At 43.4% G+C, this 16291-nt stretch overlaps 1 protein-coding gene across 3 annotated transcripts in view; it reads left to right on the top strand.

Annotated features, from left to right (window-relative positions):
- Positions 1–16291, top strand: part of ANO2 (anoctamin 2) — a 340170-nt gene that overhangs the window by 216430 nt on the left and 107449 nt on the right. For 2 of the 3 annotated variants that reach the window (XM_068278130.1, XM_068278132.1), the window contains 2 exons: positions 3935–4006; positions 9323–9524. In XM_068278130.1, the coding sequence (XP_068134231.1) occupies positions 3935–4006; positions 9323–9524 (274 nt within the window). The remainder of the gene's footprint in view (positions 1–3934; positions 4007–9322; positions 9525–16291) is intronic. The other variant, XM_068278131.1, reaches the window with a different exon arrangement.

Here is a 16291-nt window from a genome sequence, read left to right on the forward strand (position 1 = left end):
GACAGTCACATAGTCACAGGTCACAAGTAGATCTGCCTACTTACTAGTGACCAGCCGCTCATCCAGGAGGAAGCAGGGACCAGGAAAACACACAGATTAGGAGAGCCCGGAAAGCCAACACATGAGCGCCAAGCACTGACAGCCTGCAGTACCGCTACAGGACATCAGGTGGCATCACGCGGTGGTGACGTGATGATGACTTGACATCTGACACAGGCAGCCCAGGAGGAGTCAAGGAAGGTGATCATGCTGGTAATCTTCTTTTATTTGGCTGCACCATGGGTCACCAGCTCCATAGTGGTTATGTCCTTCTGCCTGCGCCCCCTTCTTCTACTTGCTAGTCTGCGACCAGGGCGGTTCCCTGTCTGCACTGCCCAAGAAACGGCCGTGCCAATATGTACCGTATAAGCTGTTCCTCTGTGCCTGTACTAATAGTAAACTAGCTGCAGTGGTCTTATGACAATGGTTGAGGTAATTGTCTTATGAAAAGATATGTAGCTGGCTGCTACTCTCTATTAGTGATGAAAAAATTCTCCTGATAAGCTGAGTACTGGTCAGGCCAACAGCATTTAGTCCTGTAGGGAACACAACACATGTGCAAGTCACCCGGTGTGCTTATTTCAGGTGCCTCTTAGGGTTCGAGAAGACAAGCTGATATTCAGAGTGTGGGTAATATGTCCTTGCTGATGCACATAGGAAACGAGCACTACAATAATATTGATCAAGGTTTCTTATCTGCAGGATAGACAGACAGAAAACTATATCAACCAAGACCTTTTTTTTTCTTGGTTGCTGATGCTATTACAGGTAGGTAGGTAGGTAGGTAGGAAGCCTAGTGGGTGGTTAGGTAGTCGGGTGGGTAGGTAGGCAGGAAGCCTGGTGGGTGGGTAGGTAGCCGGGTGGGTAGGTAGGCAGGTAGCCGGGTGGGTGGGTAGCTATCCGGGTGGGGGGCCCGACTCCTATCCTCCCCCCCCTTTCTCACCTCGGGGGGCCCCCCTCCCGATATGCGCGGCGGGAGAGCGGCAAATACAGGAAGTCTCCGGGGCTCCAGGCCGGCGCTAGAGGCTCAGTCGCTTGGTCTCCAATATGTCTCCAACTCTGTATACTGCTTGCTACTTCCTTGTTTAGTAGCGAGCCGTATATAGAGTTGGAGGCATCGGAGACCAAGCGGCGGCTGAGCCTCTAGCGCCTGCCTGGAGCCCCGGAGACATCCTCTATTTGCCGCTCTCCCGCCATGAATAAGGGGAGGGGGGCCCCCCGAGGTGAGGGAGGGAGGGAGGATAGGAGTCGGGGCCCCCCAGGGAAACAAACAAACAAAAAAATATACATATATATATATATATATATATAAAATACTTAATGGGCCCCTGAAGCAACGGAACTTCAGGGGCCCTCGTTCGGCGGCACGGCCTGCATGGCCGTGTGTCCGCCACTGCCATCACGCAACCAAGGAAAGTGCTTGGGGACCAGTGGGTGTCAAGGGGACCTCCTACCACCTTCTCTAACCTCTCTCCACTTCTGCATACCAAAGAACCACAAGTGGGGGCCCGGATCTACTACCTTTTCTAGGGCCCTAATACATCTCAATCCATCTCTGCCTAATCCTGATAAGGTGGGCCAGACCTGTCTTTTGACATTGTGTGCTTGTAACCACCAGCACTGAAATGATCTGATCCTCAAGATCCACAACCTCCCTTCACCAATCAGAACATAATGGAGGGGTGGAGGGAAGGTGTGGGTGTTATAACTAATATCCTCCTCCCATTCCGAAAAGTGGTGAGTGCATGGCTTTAGTGGAATAATGCATGAGGGGCGTGGCATTAAGGGATTAAGAGGGAGTCACCTGAAATGTGCAGTGGCGGGAGTATGAGATGGGTAAGTATGACATGAGCACCGTGAGCGATGTGACTAGAAATAATCCAAGCAGTCTCCCTGAGGGGTCTGGTGAAAGTAGAAGAATACCACAGAGTTTTGGTCAGGGGCCTATCTACAAATCATGGGGCCCCCCAGCAAAGATTTTATTGGGCCCTTCCAATGTTCACACTCTTTCCCTTACCAACCCCTTGTGACCCTCCCAGGCTGGAGACCCATCTTACAAGGGTCATAAAACGAGTGTAGACATCGTAATCTCCACACCCATAACAAGTGTAGCAACAAAAACACCTGATCTGAAGGATGGACCCCTTTATTGGAGGGATTGAAGTAGTATTTGGGGCCTTCTTACAGTGCTGGACCCCCTGTAGTCTCAGAGACTGCACCCCTCTACTTACACACTTGGTTTTGGGGGATGGTAGCGGGTGATTTGAAGGTACGGCATGTGTGTAAATGGGGGCAATAGCGACAAAGGAGGTTTCTTTGAAAAAAAAACCTGCTGAAATGGGCATTAAATAAAGGCAAAGTGCCCATATAAACACACTGTTCCACTTGCCCTGCATTACCCACAATCCCGTGCTGCTGGCACAGAAGCGGGCGTCTGGCTCGCAGCAAATACACTGGCCATGGAATCCACATGGACGGCATCTGGAAAGTTGTAAATAGAATTGTCCTCTTAATGGGCGAAAGGATCATGGAATGAATAATAAAGTCACATCCGATGGAAACATCTTTGTTTAATATTAACGCACATTAAGAACGTTCTTTAGAATGCCCATATGCACGATCTGCTGCTAATTTTACCATCATTAGCTGTACTCCAATAAATGTTTATTAGTATTGAGGGGCTGAATCACCGCTGCTCATGTTTATAGGACTTATTTTTGTCTGAATCAAGTTATGTAAGATAATTCCACATTAAAAAATATATACATAATACAAAACATTTAAAAGCACCTGCATAATTGTATGTCAGCTCCCGTTGTGATGCCAAAACAACTCTGGCACAGAGTCTACAAGACCACTGTTGCCGTAAAGGGGAGGTTTTCAGCAATCTTTGGTTTTGGCGGTAGGGGTCAAAGCCGCATCATCAAGTCCTAAAAATAAGACATGACTCATGAGACCAACTTGTTCCATCGTTTCTTGCTCTTGTTCTGACGCCCAAGTGGCCATAGTATGTACTTTCTATGGTGAACAAGGGTCAGCATGATGATAATAAGGGGTGGAGGTGACTGAATTAGATACAATTCTTAACAGTCTAAAAGTAGAGGTAGTGTTGGTCTTTCCTCAGCTGAAGAACAGGGCCAGTCTAGGAAAGAGGTTTTCTATTCAAGCACTATAAAAGACAATGGGCCTGATTCACAAAGCGGTGCAAAGTGTTTGCACGCCTGTGAAAAGCCCTTTATCACGCCTAAACTCAGTTTAGGCGTGATAAAATGAAACTCGTGCGAAATCCCGCGCGCATAGTTTGCGGAATTGCGCGATGCGGGACTTTGCGCGCGATAAAGAGCACAAAGCGGTGCTAACTCAGCGGTGCACAGCTTATCACGCCTAAAGTCTTTTAGGCGTGATAACTGAGTTATCACCGCTTTGTGAATCAGGCCCAATGAGTTTCATGAGTGCTTGCCCGCTTCCTCAGGTCAACTCAAATTCAGAAGTGCCTACAACAACGCAATGCCATTGACTTGTATTAACTGTGCGGCGAATGTGAATTTGCAAAAACACTAATCACACAGCAATTCTATTATCTGGGAAAGGGGACTTACACTTGTACAAAGGTAAAAAGGTTTGGACTAGAAGTCCCCTTTAAACATTGTATACAGAATACAACTATGGCGGCGTGCCAGATTGCTCCTGTTCGATGATGTCAGTCCAGTCTCCGTTTAATGGAAGTAATGCTTATTATAGACAGCATTGCTCATACGCACAATACTGAACCTTCCAAGAATAAACCCACATTCTGCCTTTTATGAAAATTACTATTTTTTCACTAACTTTATTTATAAGTAATATTTTAAAAGCTTGCTAATTTGTGTTTTTTTCTTCTTGCTTCCTGATTCAGAAGAAGGAGAAGCTGACGTGGAGAGATCGGATCCCAGCATATCTGGTCAATTTTGGAGCAATTTTATTTATGGTGAGCACAATGGAGAGTGGGGGAGGGGGAATGGGAATGTGTTTGGAGTATTGGAGAGATGGGATTGGTTCTGTGATGTGAGATTCAAGTGCTTTTGTGTTGTTGGATGCTTTTTGGAGAGTACAATTTAGTAATTTAGTTGGATGAACCTTAAAGAGTCGGAAAAAAAAATCATGATATAATGAATTGGTTGTGTAGAACGGATAATTACTAGATGATTAATAGCAAAGAGAATATTCTCCTATTTTTATTTACAGTTATATAGGGTTTTTTATAACATTGCATCATTCTCATATACTTGCAGTTTACACACTATTTAGCATTCTAAATGTTTTTACAGAGCTTGTGAACTATTGACCTGTCCTCTGGGGAGAAAAAGAAAATACAGTGACTGACAGCTAAGATAATAAGCTTCAGAACAGAGCTGTCTGCAACTTTGAAAGTGGTGGAGCTCAATGGCTCGTTTGCATAGATAACAACTGGAGTTTCTTAACTCTTCCTGTACTGGAAACAATATAAGACTCATATGTCTGCTCCTAATGTTTTATTTCTTAGCTGTACTACACATGCAAATCATTATATTATAAAAAAAAAAATTCCGCTTCAGTGTCTCTTTAATGTGAACCTGATGTGAGTGTGATATGGATTCTGACATATTTATTTCCTTAGAGGCTCCTTTCTGCACACAGGGTATTACAACAGCAAAGAAAGTGTATGGGGCCCAGTACACTAACCGCGTCACGTTGCGCCGGAAGCTTCCGATCCACCAGCGACTCGCCACAAACAATTTCCATGGCGACCAAATACATGTAAATCAATAAGTGATGCAGTAACTTTAAATACATTGGAGACGGTGCTGTACATGCGCGGAACAACACAAGTAGGGCCTGGAAGCAGGAAATCACAGTGATGTACTTCCTGTCCAGCAGCAGAGAGTACATCACGGGGCGAGGGGCGAAGGGCATGTGTGTGGTGGTCATGGGCATAGCAATCACCCCTGCGACTCCTGCCATTGCAAGGGTGCCCCAGAGGCTTTGGGGACCTCTCATTCTTCCTCTCCCCAAGCACAAGTGCAGTCAATTAGCAAGAATTCTCCCGTTTGCTCACAAAAACTATCCCTGTCACCTCCTCCCACCATGCAGAGTAGTGGGAGGGTCTGTAATTTTTTCCTGCTTCTACACGCTGCTTCACAGCAGAACATTCTCTGCTGCCATTCGTCGGCTACCAATCATGTGACCCTATGTGGTTTGGGGGCCAAGTGGGCCCCATGATATCATTTTTGCAGGGGGTCCTATTAAGTCTAGTGACACTTGAGGAAGGGTCTGGTGACCCGTAACATGTATGTGTCAAAGCTCTGAATAAACAAACGCAAGTTTGAAGCCCGTGGAGTGCCTTGTCCTCATTGTTGATGATAAGTCTAGTTACGCCCCTGGTGGTGGTGAAGGGGGGGGGGGCAGTGCTATGCATATGACCCTGTCGGCACACTCTGCCACAGGGTCATATGAATCAATTTTTTGGTCTTGTAGTGCGATGAGAGGGGGCGGAGCATTGCACCACAACGCTTGCCTCGCGTGTAAAATCTGCCTTAAACAATGCAAGTTTCCTGGCTGTCTCTCTGACCCCCTGCCTCTATTACTTATAGTCACATACCTTGAACAAGCATGCAGCAAATAAGTGTGACTGCATTTGCCGCATGCTTGTTTAAAGAGAATCTGTATTGTTAAAATTGCACAAAAGTAAACATACCAATGCGTTAGGGGACATCTCCTATTACCCTCTGTCACAATTTCGCCGCTCCCCGCCGCATTAAAAGTGGTTAAAAACAGTTTTAAAAAGTTTGTTTATAAACAAACAAAATGGCCACCAAAACAGGAAGTAGATTGATGTACAGTATGTCCACACATAGAAAATACATCCATACACAAGCAGGCTGTATACAGCCATCCTTTTGAATCTCAAGAGATCATTTGTGTGTAGGGTTGCCAGGTCGGCTGATGGAGAAAACCGGACAGGGGGTGGAGTTAGGGGCGGAGTCAGAAGCGCACTTTTATGTAGAGTGGGGCTAAGCAATGGGCTTTTAAAAAAATGTTTTTTACAGTATTTATATCGCACTGACATCTTCTGCAGCACATTACAGAGTACATAGCCATGTCACTAACTGTCCTCACCAGTACATGCACATAAGAGACCACTTTTTTTAACCAGTTAATGCACATAATAAGAGACCGCTTTTCACCAGTAAATGCACATAATAAGAGACAGAGCAGAAAACTATTACAAAACTGGAAAACTATGCAAATAATGCAATGTATTTATGGCGTTTTTGCACAGTGAAGTGGTCGATTTCTTGCGGGAAGTTTTAATTTTTTTTTTTTTTCCCACCAAAATTTTTTATTGAGAACAATAAAGTGGACATACATAGGCATAAAGTTAAAATATAAATCTGCGCATACATGTATGTACACATTTTGAGCAAATATAACAAACATAACAGTATAACAGTATAAATTGCGTTGTACAATAGTATGAATTCAAGTGTAAAGTATAGTAAGCAGCGGGCTCAGGCGAGATTGAATGAGATTGAAAGTCACGCCTGGACTATACGGAGGGGAGATAGAGCGGAGCGCACACAAAGAGCGGAAATACAACCAGAGAATTATGGGTCACTCACTCACCATATCTCCAGACTCCTGACCTTACCTTGCTTCCTTCGCAGATGCAGAATCGCATTGCAAATGACGTGAGTGACGCACGTCATGCGTGCGTTGGCAACGCAGCGTTGGCGTTGCCGTAGCAACGTCGGGAAGCGCGGGCTCGGGGCGGTACTTAAGCTGGCGTAACTTACGCCGCGTAAGCTGGCTGGCTGTGCCTTTGACTGACAGCCAGGCAGCGAATCAGCGGTCGCGCAGCGCTGGCGGACGGGTGGCGGCAAGTGGCAAAAGGCATAAAACCGGAAATCTTAATTGTCCGTTTTAACATGCCTTTTTGGACAGGACACAGCGGCCAAAAACCGGACTGTCCGGTCTAAAACCGGACACCTGGCAACCCTAAATCCCTACCATAGTTACAATCTAATGTCATGCCATATTATTATGTATTTAAATAGCACTGACATCTTCTGCAGCATTTCACAGAGTATATAGTGAGGCACGTCACTGAGAGTGCTCAAAGGAGCTCACAATCTAATTTCTACCATAGTCATAGTGCAATGTCTGCCATAAAGGGGGAAACCAAGCCGCTTGACTGATCAGAGCAGCTCACAACAGCCCATTATTAAGTGAAATTATGCATTTTCCCTTTGAAAGCAGAGCAGGACTCTGTGCAGGGGATTTTTTCTAAAGATGGGCTCGGATTGTAGCTGTTCAGTCATGCTGGCTCTCCCTCCTTCACTCCTTGTCTTGGCAGAAATAACCCCCATGGCCTGCATGTAGAAAGGCTTCCCTGCTCCCATCCCAGTTTCTTAGGAATGGTTCTCAGGAATGCTAATGTCATCCCAGCACACAGAGGATGTATCCAGCAGAAGTGTGGCACTTAGCACTCCTGCCAGCCACCAGGTAGCTGATATCAGCAACACTACAGAGGCTGCAAGATAAACGGACTGACAGGATGTGAGCAGCAGAGGTAGAAGGCTGAATGCACGACAGTGATACAAGCAAGGCAGTACTGTGATACAGAGAGCTACCTACACTCCATGCTGGCCGGATGTGTGACAGGCAGGGAGACTCACTGTAATGCTGGCTACACAGTGCACGGATGTTGCCTTTGCTGCTTCTGCTTCATCTCTCTCCTCCTCGTGGTGTGTGTGTTTCTTTCCCCCTGCAGCTATCTTCCACTGAAGTGTCAGGCTATTTCTTCCTGCAGAGTGCAGACAGCTCTGCCTGTATGTAATTCCTCAGTATGTGAAAGCCCAGCCAGCTCAGAGGAGGATTTATCCAGCTTGTAAAAGATAATAGAACAGAGAGAAGCTGCACTAATCTAAATATCACACAGGCAGTGTGCAGAGAGGGGCCTGGATGGGGGAGTTCATAGCAGAACCACAACACTGAAGAACTTGGCAGCCTTCCAGACACAGGCCTGACAAGTCTGACAAGAGAGAGATAAGTTGATTTATTACAGAGATGGTGATAGTAGAACGTGCTGCAGTAAGCCAGAACACATTAGAATAGCTTTTGGAACTTGTAGGATGATAAAAAAACAGGATGCAATTTTTGTTACGGAGTCTCTTTAAGGTGTTTGATTCAGACACCACTGATGCATGAAAAAGGTCAGAATGGAAGCCAGGCAACTGCTATTGTTTGAAAGGAAATAAATATGGCAGCCTCCACATGCCTCTCACTTTAATTGTCCTTTAAAGGGAACCTAAACTGAGAAGGATATGGATTTTTTCCCTTTAAAATAATACAAGTTGCCTGACTCTCCTGCTGATCATGTGTCTCTAATAATTTTAGCCACAGCCCCTCAACAAGCATGCAGATCAGGTGTTCTGACTGAAGTCAGACTGGATAAGCTGCATGCTTGTTTCAGGTGTGATTCAGCCACTATTGCAGCCAAAGAGATCAGCAGGACTGCCAAGCAACTGGTATTGTTTAAAAGGAAACATCCATAGCCCTCTCAGTTAAGGTTCCCTTTAAGAAATAAGGGGCAGGAGTACTTTTTTGAAATGAAAATTTGTAGAAATCTTTATCATATTATTTTCCTTCATGTTAACATTCTGTATGAAAATTATTAATGTATCAATTCAAAGGATTGGGAATCATGTTACACATTTTTCAGTAGATAGAATACAGATATTTACATAAACTTATATACTTATAAACTTTTATACTGATATTTGATTGATAAAATTTATTCCCATCCTTTAAATTATTATATATCACGCATTTTAAAATGTTAATATGAAGAAAAATGAACCAGGATAGAAAGGGCCAGTGTGGTTCGAATGATAAAACAACATATTTTTCTAATGAAACATTTATGCATGACTAAGGGAGTGACGGGGTATGATCAGGGGTGTGGCAGGGGCGGGGCTTAAGTGTCCCTCTTTCTCACATCTCAAAAAGTTGGGAGTTATGTATAAATCTGATCAAGAGTCCTGAAAGAGGGACAAATGAGGAAAAGAGGGATTGGGGTCCCAAAGAGGGGCTGTCCCTCCACAAAGAGAGACAGCTGGAAGGAGGAGGCAAGGGAAGGGGTTTTAACATTGGGGGGGCACCATCAATGTTTACCTGGAGGGCATTAATTATAATTATGCCACTGGCTGTAATCACAAGATAAAGCTCTTTTCTGACATGCTGACCGCGTTCTTTGTCTTGACAGATTGCGCTGACGTTTTCCGCAGTGTTCGGGGTCATCATATATCGCATCACCATTGCCGCGGCCTTGGCATTAAGCACAAATGAAAGCACAAGAGCGAATGTTCGTGTGACAGTGACAGCCACCGCTGTTATCATTAACTTAGTCGTAATTCTTATACTAGATGAAATTTATGGATCTGTCGCAAAATGGCTGACAGAAATAGGTAAGTTGGCAACCTGCCTTACAAAAATGTATCTCTGCTGTATGAGGAAACATAAGGCTGGGAGATGGAATCACAAGTTTTAAAGAGGACCTGGGGTGAAAATAACAGAATAAAATTGCTTTTTTTTTTTTATTCATTTACATTTACTGTGACATCACTGGGAGGGCGGGGGCTATATACCAATATACAACAATATAGAGATATAGGAATTGTTCTGATGCTGAAACCAGGATAATTACCTTAAAGGATACCCGAAGTGACATGTGGCATGATGAGATAAACATGTGTATGTACAGTGCCTAAAACACTTTCCTAGCAGAAATTGTCTTCTGAGAGCAAGAAAGAGATAAAAACGGGAATTTCAGCTCCGGGGCCAGACGGCTTTAGCATAGAATACTTTAAAACATTTAGATCCCAACTAGCCCCTCTATATGCATCGGCGTTCAATAGCCTCTCTGCTTCGACCCCCCCCCCCCAGTCATGCCTTACAAACTCATATTATTGTTATCCCAAAGCCAGCAAAGGACCCTCATCTATGTTCAAATTATCGCCCTATATCCCTCATAAACGTAGACTTAAAGATCGTGTCTAAAATATCACTACCCACAAAGGAGGCACAATTAATCCAGGGCTCATTCCCTTTTAAATGGCGAACTTAAAGTCACTCTATGAGTTGAACTATCTCCCTCTGCTAGAGGTGTTTGAGAAGGATCTTAAGTCTTTGACTCACTTATTGCATTCATGGATGGGAAGAATTAACATCCTTCAAATGCATGTGATGCCCAGACGTGATCCAAACAGTGCCAATATATGTGAATAAGTACTTCTGGAAGAAGCTATCCTAGCTTATGTGAAATTATATTTGGAGAGCCAAGAAACCTAGGGTGGTCTTATAGGTCCTACAAAAACCTAAATCCAAAGGGGGCCTGGCTCAACCCTTCCTAAAACATATTACTATGCAGTTCATCTCAATCGGATTCTAGATTGGACCCATGACCAGCGTCAAGCTCAATGGGTTTCCTTAGAAAAAAAGTTGTCAGGACATGACCTAGGTGTGGGTATCTGGATATACCCAAAAACTATATCAGAATCTCTTACAAAACCATCATCACTTACCTCTACGTCTCTTAAAGGATACCACAACTGACATGTGGCATAATGAGATAGACATGGGTATGTACAGTGCCTAGCACACAAATAACTATGCTGTGTTCCTTTTTTTCTTTCTCTGCCTTCATTGATAAGAAATTCCAACTATAAAACACTTTCCTAGAAGAAAATGGCTTCTGAGAGCAAGAAAGAGATAAAAAGGGGGAAATTCTTATCAGTGAAGGTCACACTGTAGTCACTTCCTGTCTGAGTCAGGACTGAGTCAGCCACTTACATACCTGATATTTACCTCTTTCAGGCAGAGAAAGAAAAAAAGGAACACAGCATAGTTATTTGTGTGCCAGGCACTGTACATACCCATGTCTATCTCATTATGCCACATGTCAGTTGTGGTATCCTTTACAGTTTGGGATAGTTTTTTATCTCACCATCGCATTGCCTCCTATGTAGGCCCTGAAATGCCTATTTGGAATAACCTGCTTTTCCCCCCTGGTGTAAATTCGTCCTATACCCTACGCACACTTCTTCAACCTGACCTAAAACTGAAACATGTATGGAAAGATAATAGACTTCTTCCCCTGGCCGCATTAATGGATGTAACTAACATTTCACCCATAGTGAAATTTGAGTATTTACAGTTATTGCATTTCTTACATTCTGTGGTAGACACTCACTTATCATGTAGAGAAATCACTGATGTGGAACATTTGTGTTTTGTCACTCCTCCAACAGAGCATAAGATCTCAGCATTGTACGATGTTTTACTTACACACACCTGTGATAGTATACCAAAATGTATTGCAGAGTGGGAACATGCCTTGAAAAATAACCTTGTCTGAAAAGGAATGGGCTAAGTGATTTCTTTTCAAATGCTCCTTATCCATCAGGGCTCAAGAGAACGCATACAAGATTTTGTCCCAATGGTATAGAACCCCGGTGAAACTCCATAGGTTTAATAAAGATATACCTGCCACTTGCTGGCGATGCGGTAGTGAGGATGGGGACATGGTCCATATCTGGCACAGTTGTGTTCATATCCAACACTTGTGGAATAAAATCTGTAAGATTATTGAAGCTATCAGTGAAATTAAAGTGACAAATGATCCGGTTACTCTCCTCTTATTAAAAATCCCATGCCCATTAAATCATACAAGAAATCTCTGATTCGTCACATCCTCACTGCCGCAAAGCTGACAATCCCTAAGTTTTGGAGAACCACCAATGCTCCTACGATAAGTGATTGGCTAGTAGAATTTAACTCACTCAAACACTTAAAGCAAATAATCCACTTGGCTGCAAACCGTGAAGAAAAGTTTAAAGATTTATGGAGGAGATGGGAATTTTTCATTCTATCTGAAGAAGGTAGATCTCTACTTGAATAAGGAATGTGCATCCCATCTGAATAGAAAAGATCTAAACACAAGCGTACATTGCTGGTCGATTCGGGGGGTCAGCATTGGAATCTGGTGAGCAGTTAACCATTGCATTGTTGGTGGTGGGAACACAAATTTGATCACCTGACACGGGGTGAATTACACTGTCACTGTGATCCAGCAGTATTACGCTGTCTGCACATTGTGTTTGAATCTACAGATGCCAATAGCAGTGGAAGATCGTTGGAGTATATGTGTATGCTGTGTTTGCTGATTTGTGATTGAGTCAGCCAACTGATCTGGTGAGAGTACCTGGTGGATACATATTTGTGAACTTGTGATATCGTTTGGGTCCGTTTGAATACAGACTATTCTGGGACTGTGGACTATTATTCATGTTGAGCACCTGCACAGACTTCATTTCATTTAGGGAGGCATTTCCCATCCCACTGTGTGGCGACCCATGCCCGTTTGCTTCATTGTTTGTGAAACTATATTTGAGTTGGAGGAGCGCCTATAACCACATTAATTATACTATTCACCCCTCGATGTTACAGTATATATTTCTGTAAACATCTTTACCTGTTCGACATAGGTTACATCCTATGTTCAGCTCAAGGACCAAACGGGAGGCTTAGGGAGGTGGGTGAGTAATGTGGCGTGCTCGCTCACTGGCCCCCTAGTTCTCTCCTCTTCTTCATTACTTTTCTTTATTCCTTTTCTTACTTTCCTCTTCTATTACTACATGTCTTTGTCTTGTTTTAGTGTTTAAAAATTTAAAAATGTAGAGAGGGATTGTAATTTGTGATACATAGTTTATTGCAGTACATACGGGAAATGTTGTCTCACAGTTATCGCATAATAGTTAACGCCAGTTCTATTTTTTGCAGGTTAACAGCTAATTTATAATTTGGCTACTATACATTTTATATATGACATCTTTCATAGCATGTTAATTATGGCAATGTGTCTTACAACTTTCTATAATGCATATCCTTTGACTGTAGATTTTACTGCCCTCTCTTCAATAAAAAGAAAAATATTTTTTAAAAAAGGGGAATTTTCTATTAGTAAGGGTCACACTGTAGTCACTTCCTGTCTGAGTCAGGACTGAGTCAGCCACTTACATACCTGATATTTAACTCTTTCAGACAGAGAAAGAAAAAAAGGAACACAGCATAGTTATTTGTGTGCTAGGCACTGTACATACACATGTCTATCTCACCATGTCACTTCGGGTATCTTTTAAAAGTGGGTATGCTGAATAATTTACTGCTTTCGACTGTACATCAATTCAGTGCCTCTTTTAAACACTGTCCGTTATGTACTTTTCTGGGACCTCAAGGTGTCATTTGCATTTTGGGGACCACAAGGTTTCCTTTTAAGGCCATGGAAATGTGTAGAGTTACCAGGGACAAAAAGTGAGGTGAAATATCCCACACATGTCACAAACAGCAGTAAAAACACAATAGAGGTCGTGACCCCTTTCCACAAAATAAATAAACATTTCAGTTCCTGGTCTTGGGCATTAAACTGCTCTGTTCTATAGTACTTCTCTATTCATTATGTACAGTGGGTTGCAAAAGTATTCGGCCCCTTGAAGTTTTCCACAATTTCTCACATTACTGCCACGAACATGCATCAATTTTATTGGCATTCCACATGAAAGACCAATACAAAGTGGTGTACAGTGAGACGTGGAACGAAAATCTTACATAATTCCAAACATTTTTTACAAATAAATAACTGCAAAGTGGGGTGTGCATAATTATTCAGCCCCCTGAGTCAATACTTTGTAGAACCATCTTTTGCTGCAATTACAGCTGCCAGTCTTTTAGGGTATGTCTCTACCAGCTTTGCACATCTAGAGACTGAAATCCTTGCCCATTCTTCTTTGCAAAACAGCTCCAGCACAGTCAGATTAGATGGACAGCGTTTGTGAACAGCAGTTTTCAGATCTTGCCACAGAATCTCGATTGGATTTAGATCTGGACTTTGACTGGGCTATTCTAACACATAGATATGTTTTGTTTTAAACCATTCCATTGTTGCCCTGGCTTTATGTTTAGGGCCCATGTCCTGCTGGAAGGTGAACCTCCGCCCCAGTCTCAAGTGTTTTGCAGTCTCCATGAGGTTTTCCTCCAAGATTGCCCTGTATTTGGCTCCATCCATCTTCCCATCAACTCTGACCAGCTTCCCTGTCCCTGCTGAAGAGAAGCACCCCCAGAGCATGATGCTGCCACCACCATATTTGACAGTGGGGATGGTGTGTTTAGAGTGATGTGCAGTGTTAGTTTTCTGCCACACTTAGCGTTTTGCATTTTGGCCAAAAAGTTCAATTTTAGTCTCATCTGACCAGAGCTCCTTCTTCCACATGGTTGCTGTGTCCCCCACATGGCTTGTGGCAAACTGCAAACGGGACTTCTTATGCTTTTTGTTAACAATGCCTTTTTACTTGCCACTCTTCCATAAAGGCCAACTTTGTACAGTGCATGACTAATAGTTGTCCTATGGACAGGTTACCCGACCTGAGCTGTAGATCTCTGCAGCTCGTCCAGAGTCACCATGGGCCTCTTGACTGCATTTCTGATCAGCGCTCTCCTTGTTCGGCCTGTGAGTTTAGGTGGACGGCCTTGTCTTGGTAGGTTTACAGTTGTGCCATACTCCTTCCATTTCTGAATGATCGCTTGAACAGTGCTCCGTGGGATGTTCAAGGCTTTGGAAATCTTTTTGTAGCCTAAGCCTGCTTTAAATTTTTCAATAACTCTATCCCTGACCTGTCTTGTGTGTTCTTTGGACTTCACGGTGTTGTTGCTCCCAATATTCTCTTAGACAACCTCTGAGGCCCTCACAGAGCACCTGTATTTGCACTGACATTAGATTACACACAGGTGCACTCTATTTAGTCATTAGCACTCATCAGGCAATGTCTATAGGCAACTGACTGCACTCAGATCAAAGGGGGCCGAATAATTATGCACACACCACTTTGCAGTTATTTATTTGTAAAAAATGTTTGGAATCATGTATGATTTTCGTTCCACTTCTCATGTGTACACCACTTTGTATTGGTCTTTCATGTGGAATTCCAATAAAATTGATTCATGTTTGTGGCAGTAATATGACAAAATGTGGAAAACTTCAAGGGGGCCGAATACTTTTGCAACCCACTGTATATGTGAAAAACGTAAAAATTGTGTTAGTCTGATCCTCTGTAGATGCTCAGTTTTAGTCATTATCATTAGACATTACATAAAACCACTTAATTCAAGCCCTGATTTCAAAGACGAACCTCACATTTTGTAAAATGTCTTTAAACAGTGGCCATTTTTGCAGAAACACCTACCCCCAAGGATGACGATCAGGCCTTCAAGTAAGAATGGAAATATTACACAATATCTGCAGCTAAAACAGTGACCTGTGATGGTTTCACACCATAATTTGATTTGGTGATACATTCCCTGTGGGGAAGAGTAGAGTAAAACTTAGCCTATTAAAGTTGAAGACATGACCAGCAACAATAGATTGCCAGGCAAAAGCTACTCCACGAGCCTTAGATCAATCCAAATCCTATTTTGAGCACCTGGTGAAGGCCTGATCCCCAAAAATCACAAACTTTATGGAATTTGGCCTTCACCAATTTTAAACTAAGCCCTGCCTCTCCTGTCTACAAGCCTCACCTCTGGTGTTTTGATAGTCCAGTGGCAGCAGTGGGCAGAAAGGTGGCAAGGTGGATTGCACCAGCTAAAATCAGCAGGAAGTGTATCTTGAGTGTTCCAAACTCACTTTGCATAACATTACATAGAAGTCAGAGTTATTTGCATCTCATTAACCATCTCCACGGTGGGGTGGGGTTTATTGCCAGAGGAGGGAGGTTGTGGCATCCAAAGGAGATCAGCCAACCTTCCAGAGGAGACAGAAAAGTACAGAGAGGCACCAGGAGCCCCTGATAGTGTAGTACGTCAAAGTGAGACTTGAAGAAATATTCTTATAAGAATATACAAGGGCGGGTTGCAAGACTCACAACCACAGTGTAAAGGTATGTTAGGAAAAACTTTCCTCACTCGGCTTATTTGGATCCTCTCTTGTGTGGATCACACTCCAGAAAAACATGGGGGTGTAAGTTCAAAGAGCTGAACGCATGACAGCCCCTCAGTTAAGGGGGGAGGAGGGGGGCATGTGAACTGTATTGGGTACGGTAGGAGGTGCTTCAGAGTGGAGAAGATGGCAAATCATATGTAATAAAATGGCTTACCTCTGAAAAAAGAGAGGGCAGAAGCCACT

Source organism: Hyperolius riggenbachi, chromosome 3 (genome assembly GCF_040937935.1).
Source record: "Hyperolius riggenbachi isolate aHypRig1 chromosome 3, aHypRig1.pri, whole genome shotgun sequence".
Lineage (NCBI taxonomy): Eukaryota > Metazoa > Chordata > Amphibia > Anura > Hyperoliidae > Hyperolius > Hyperolius riggenbachi.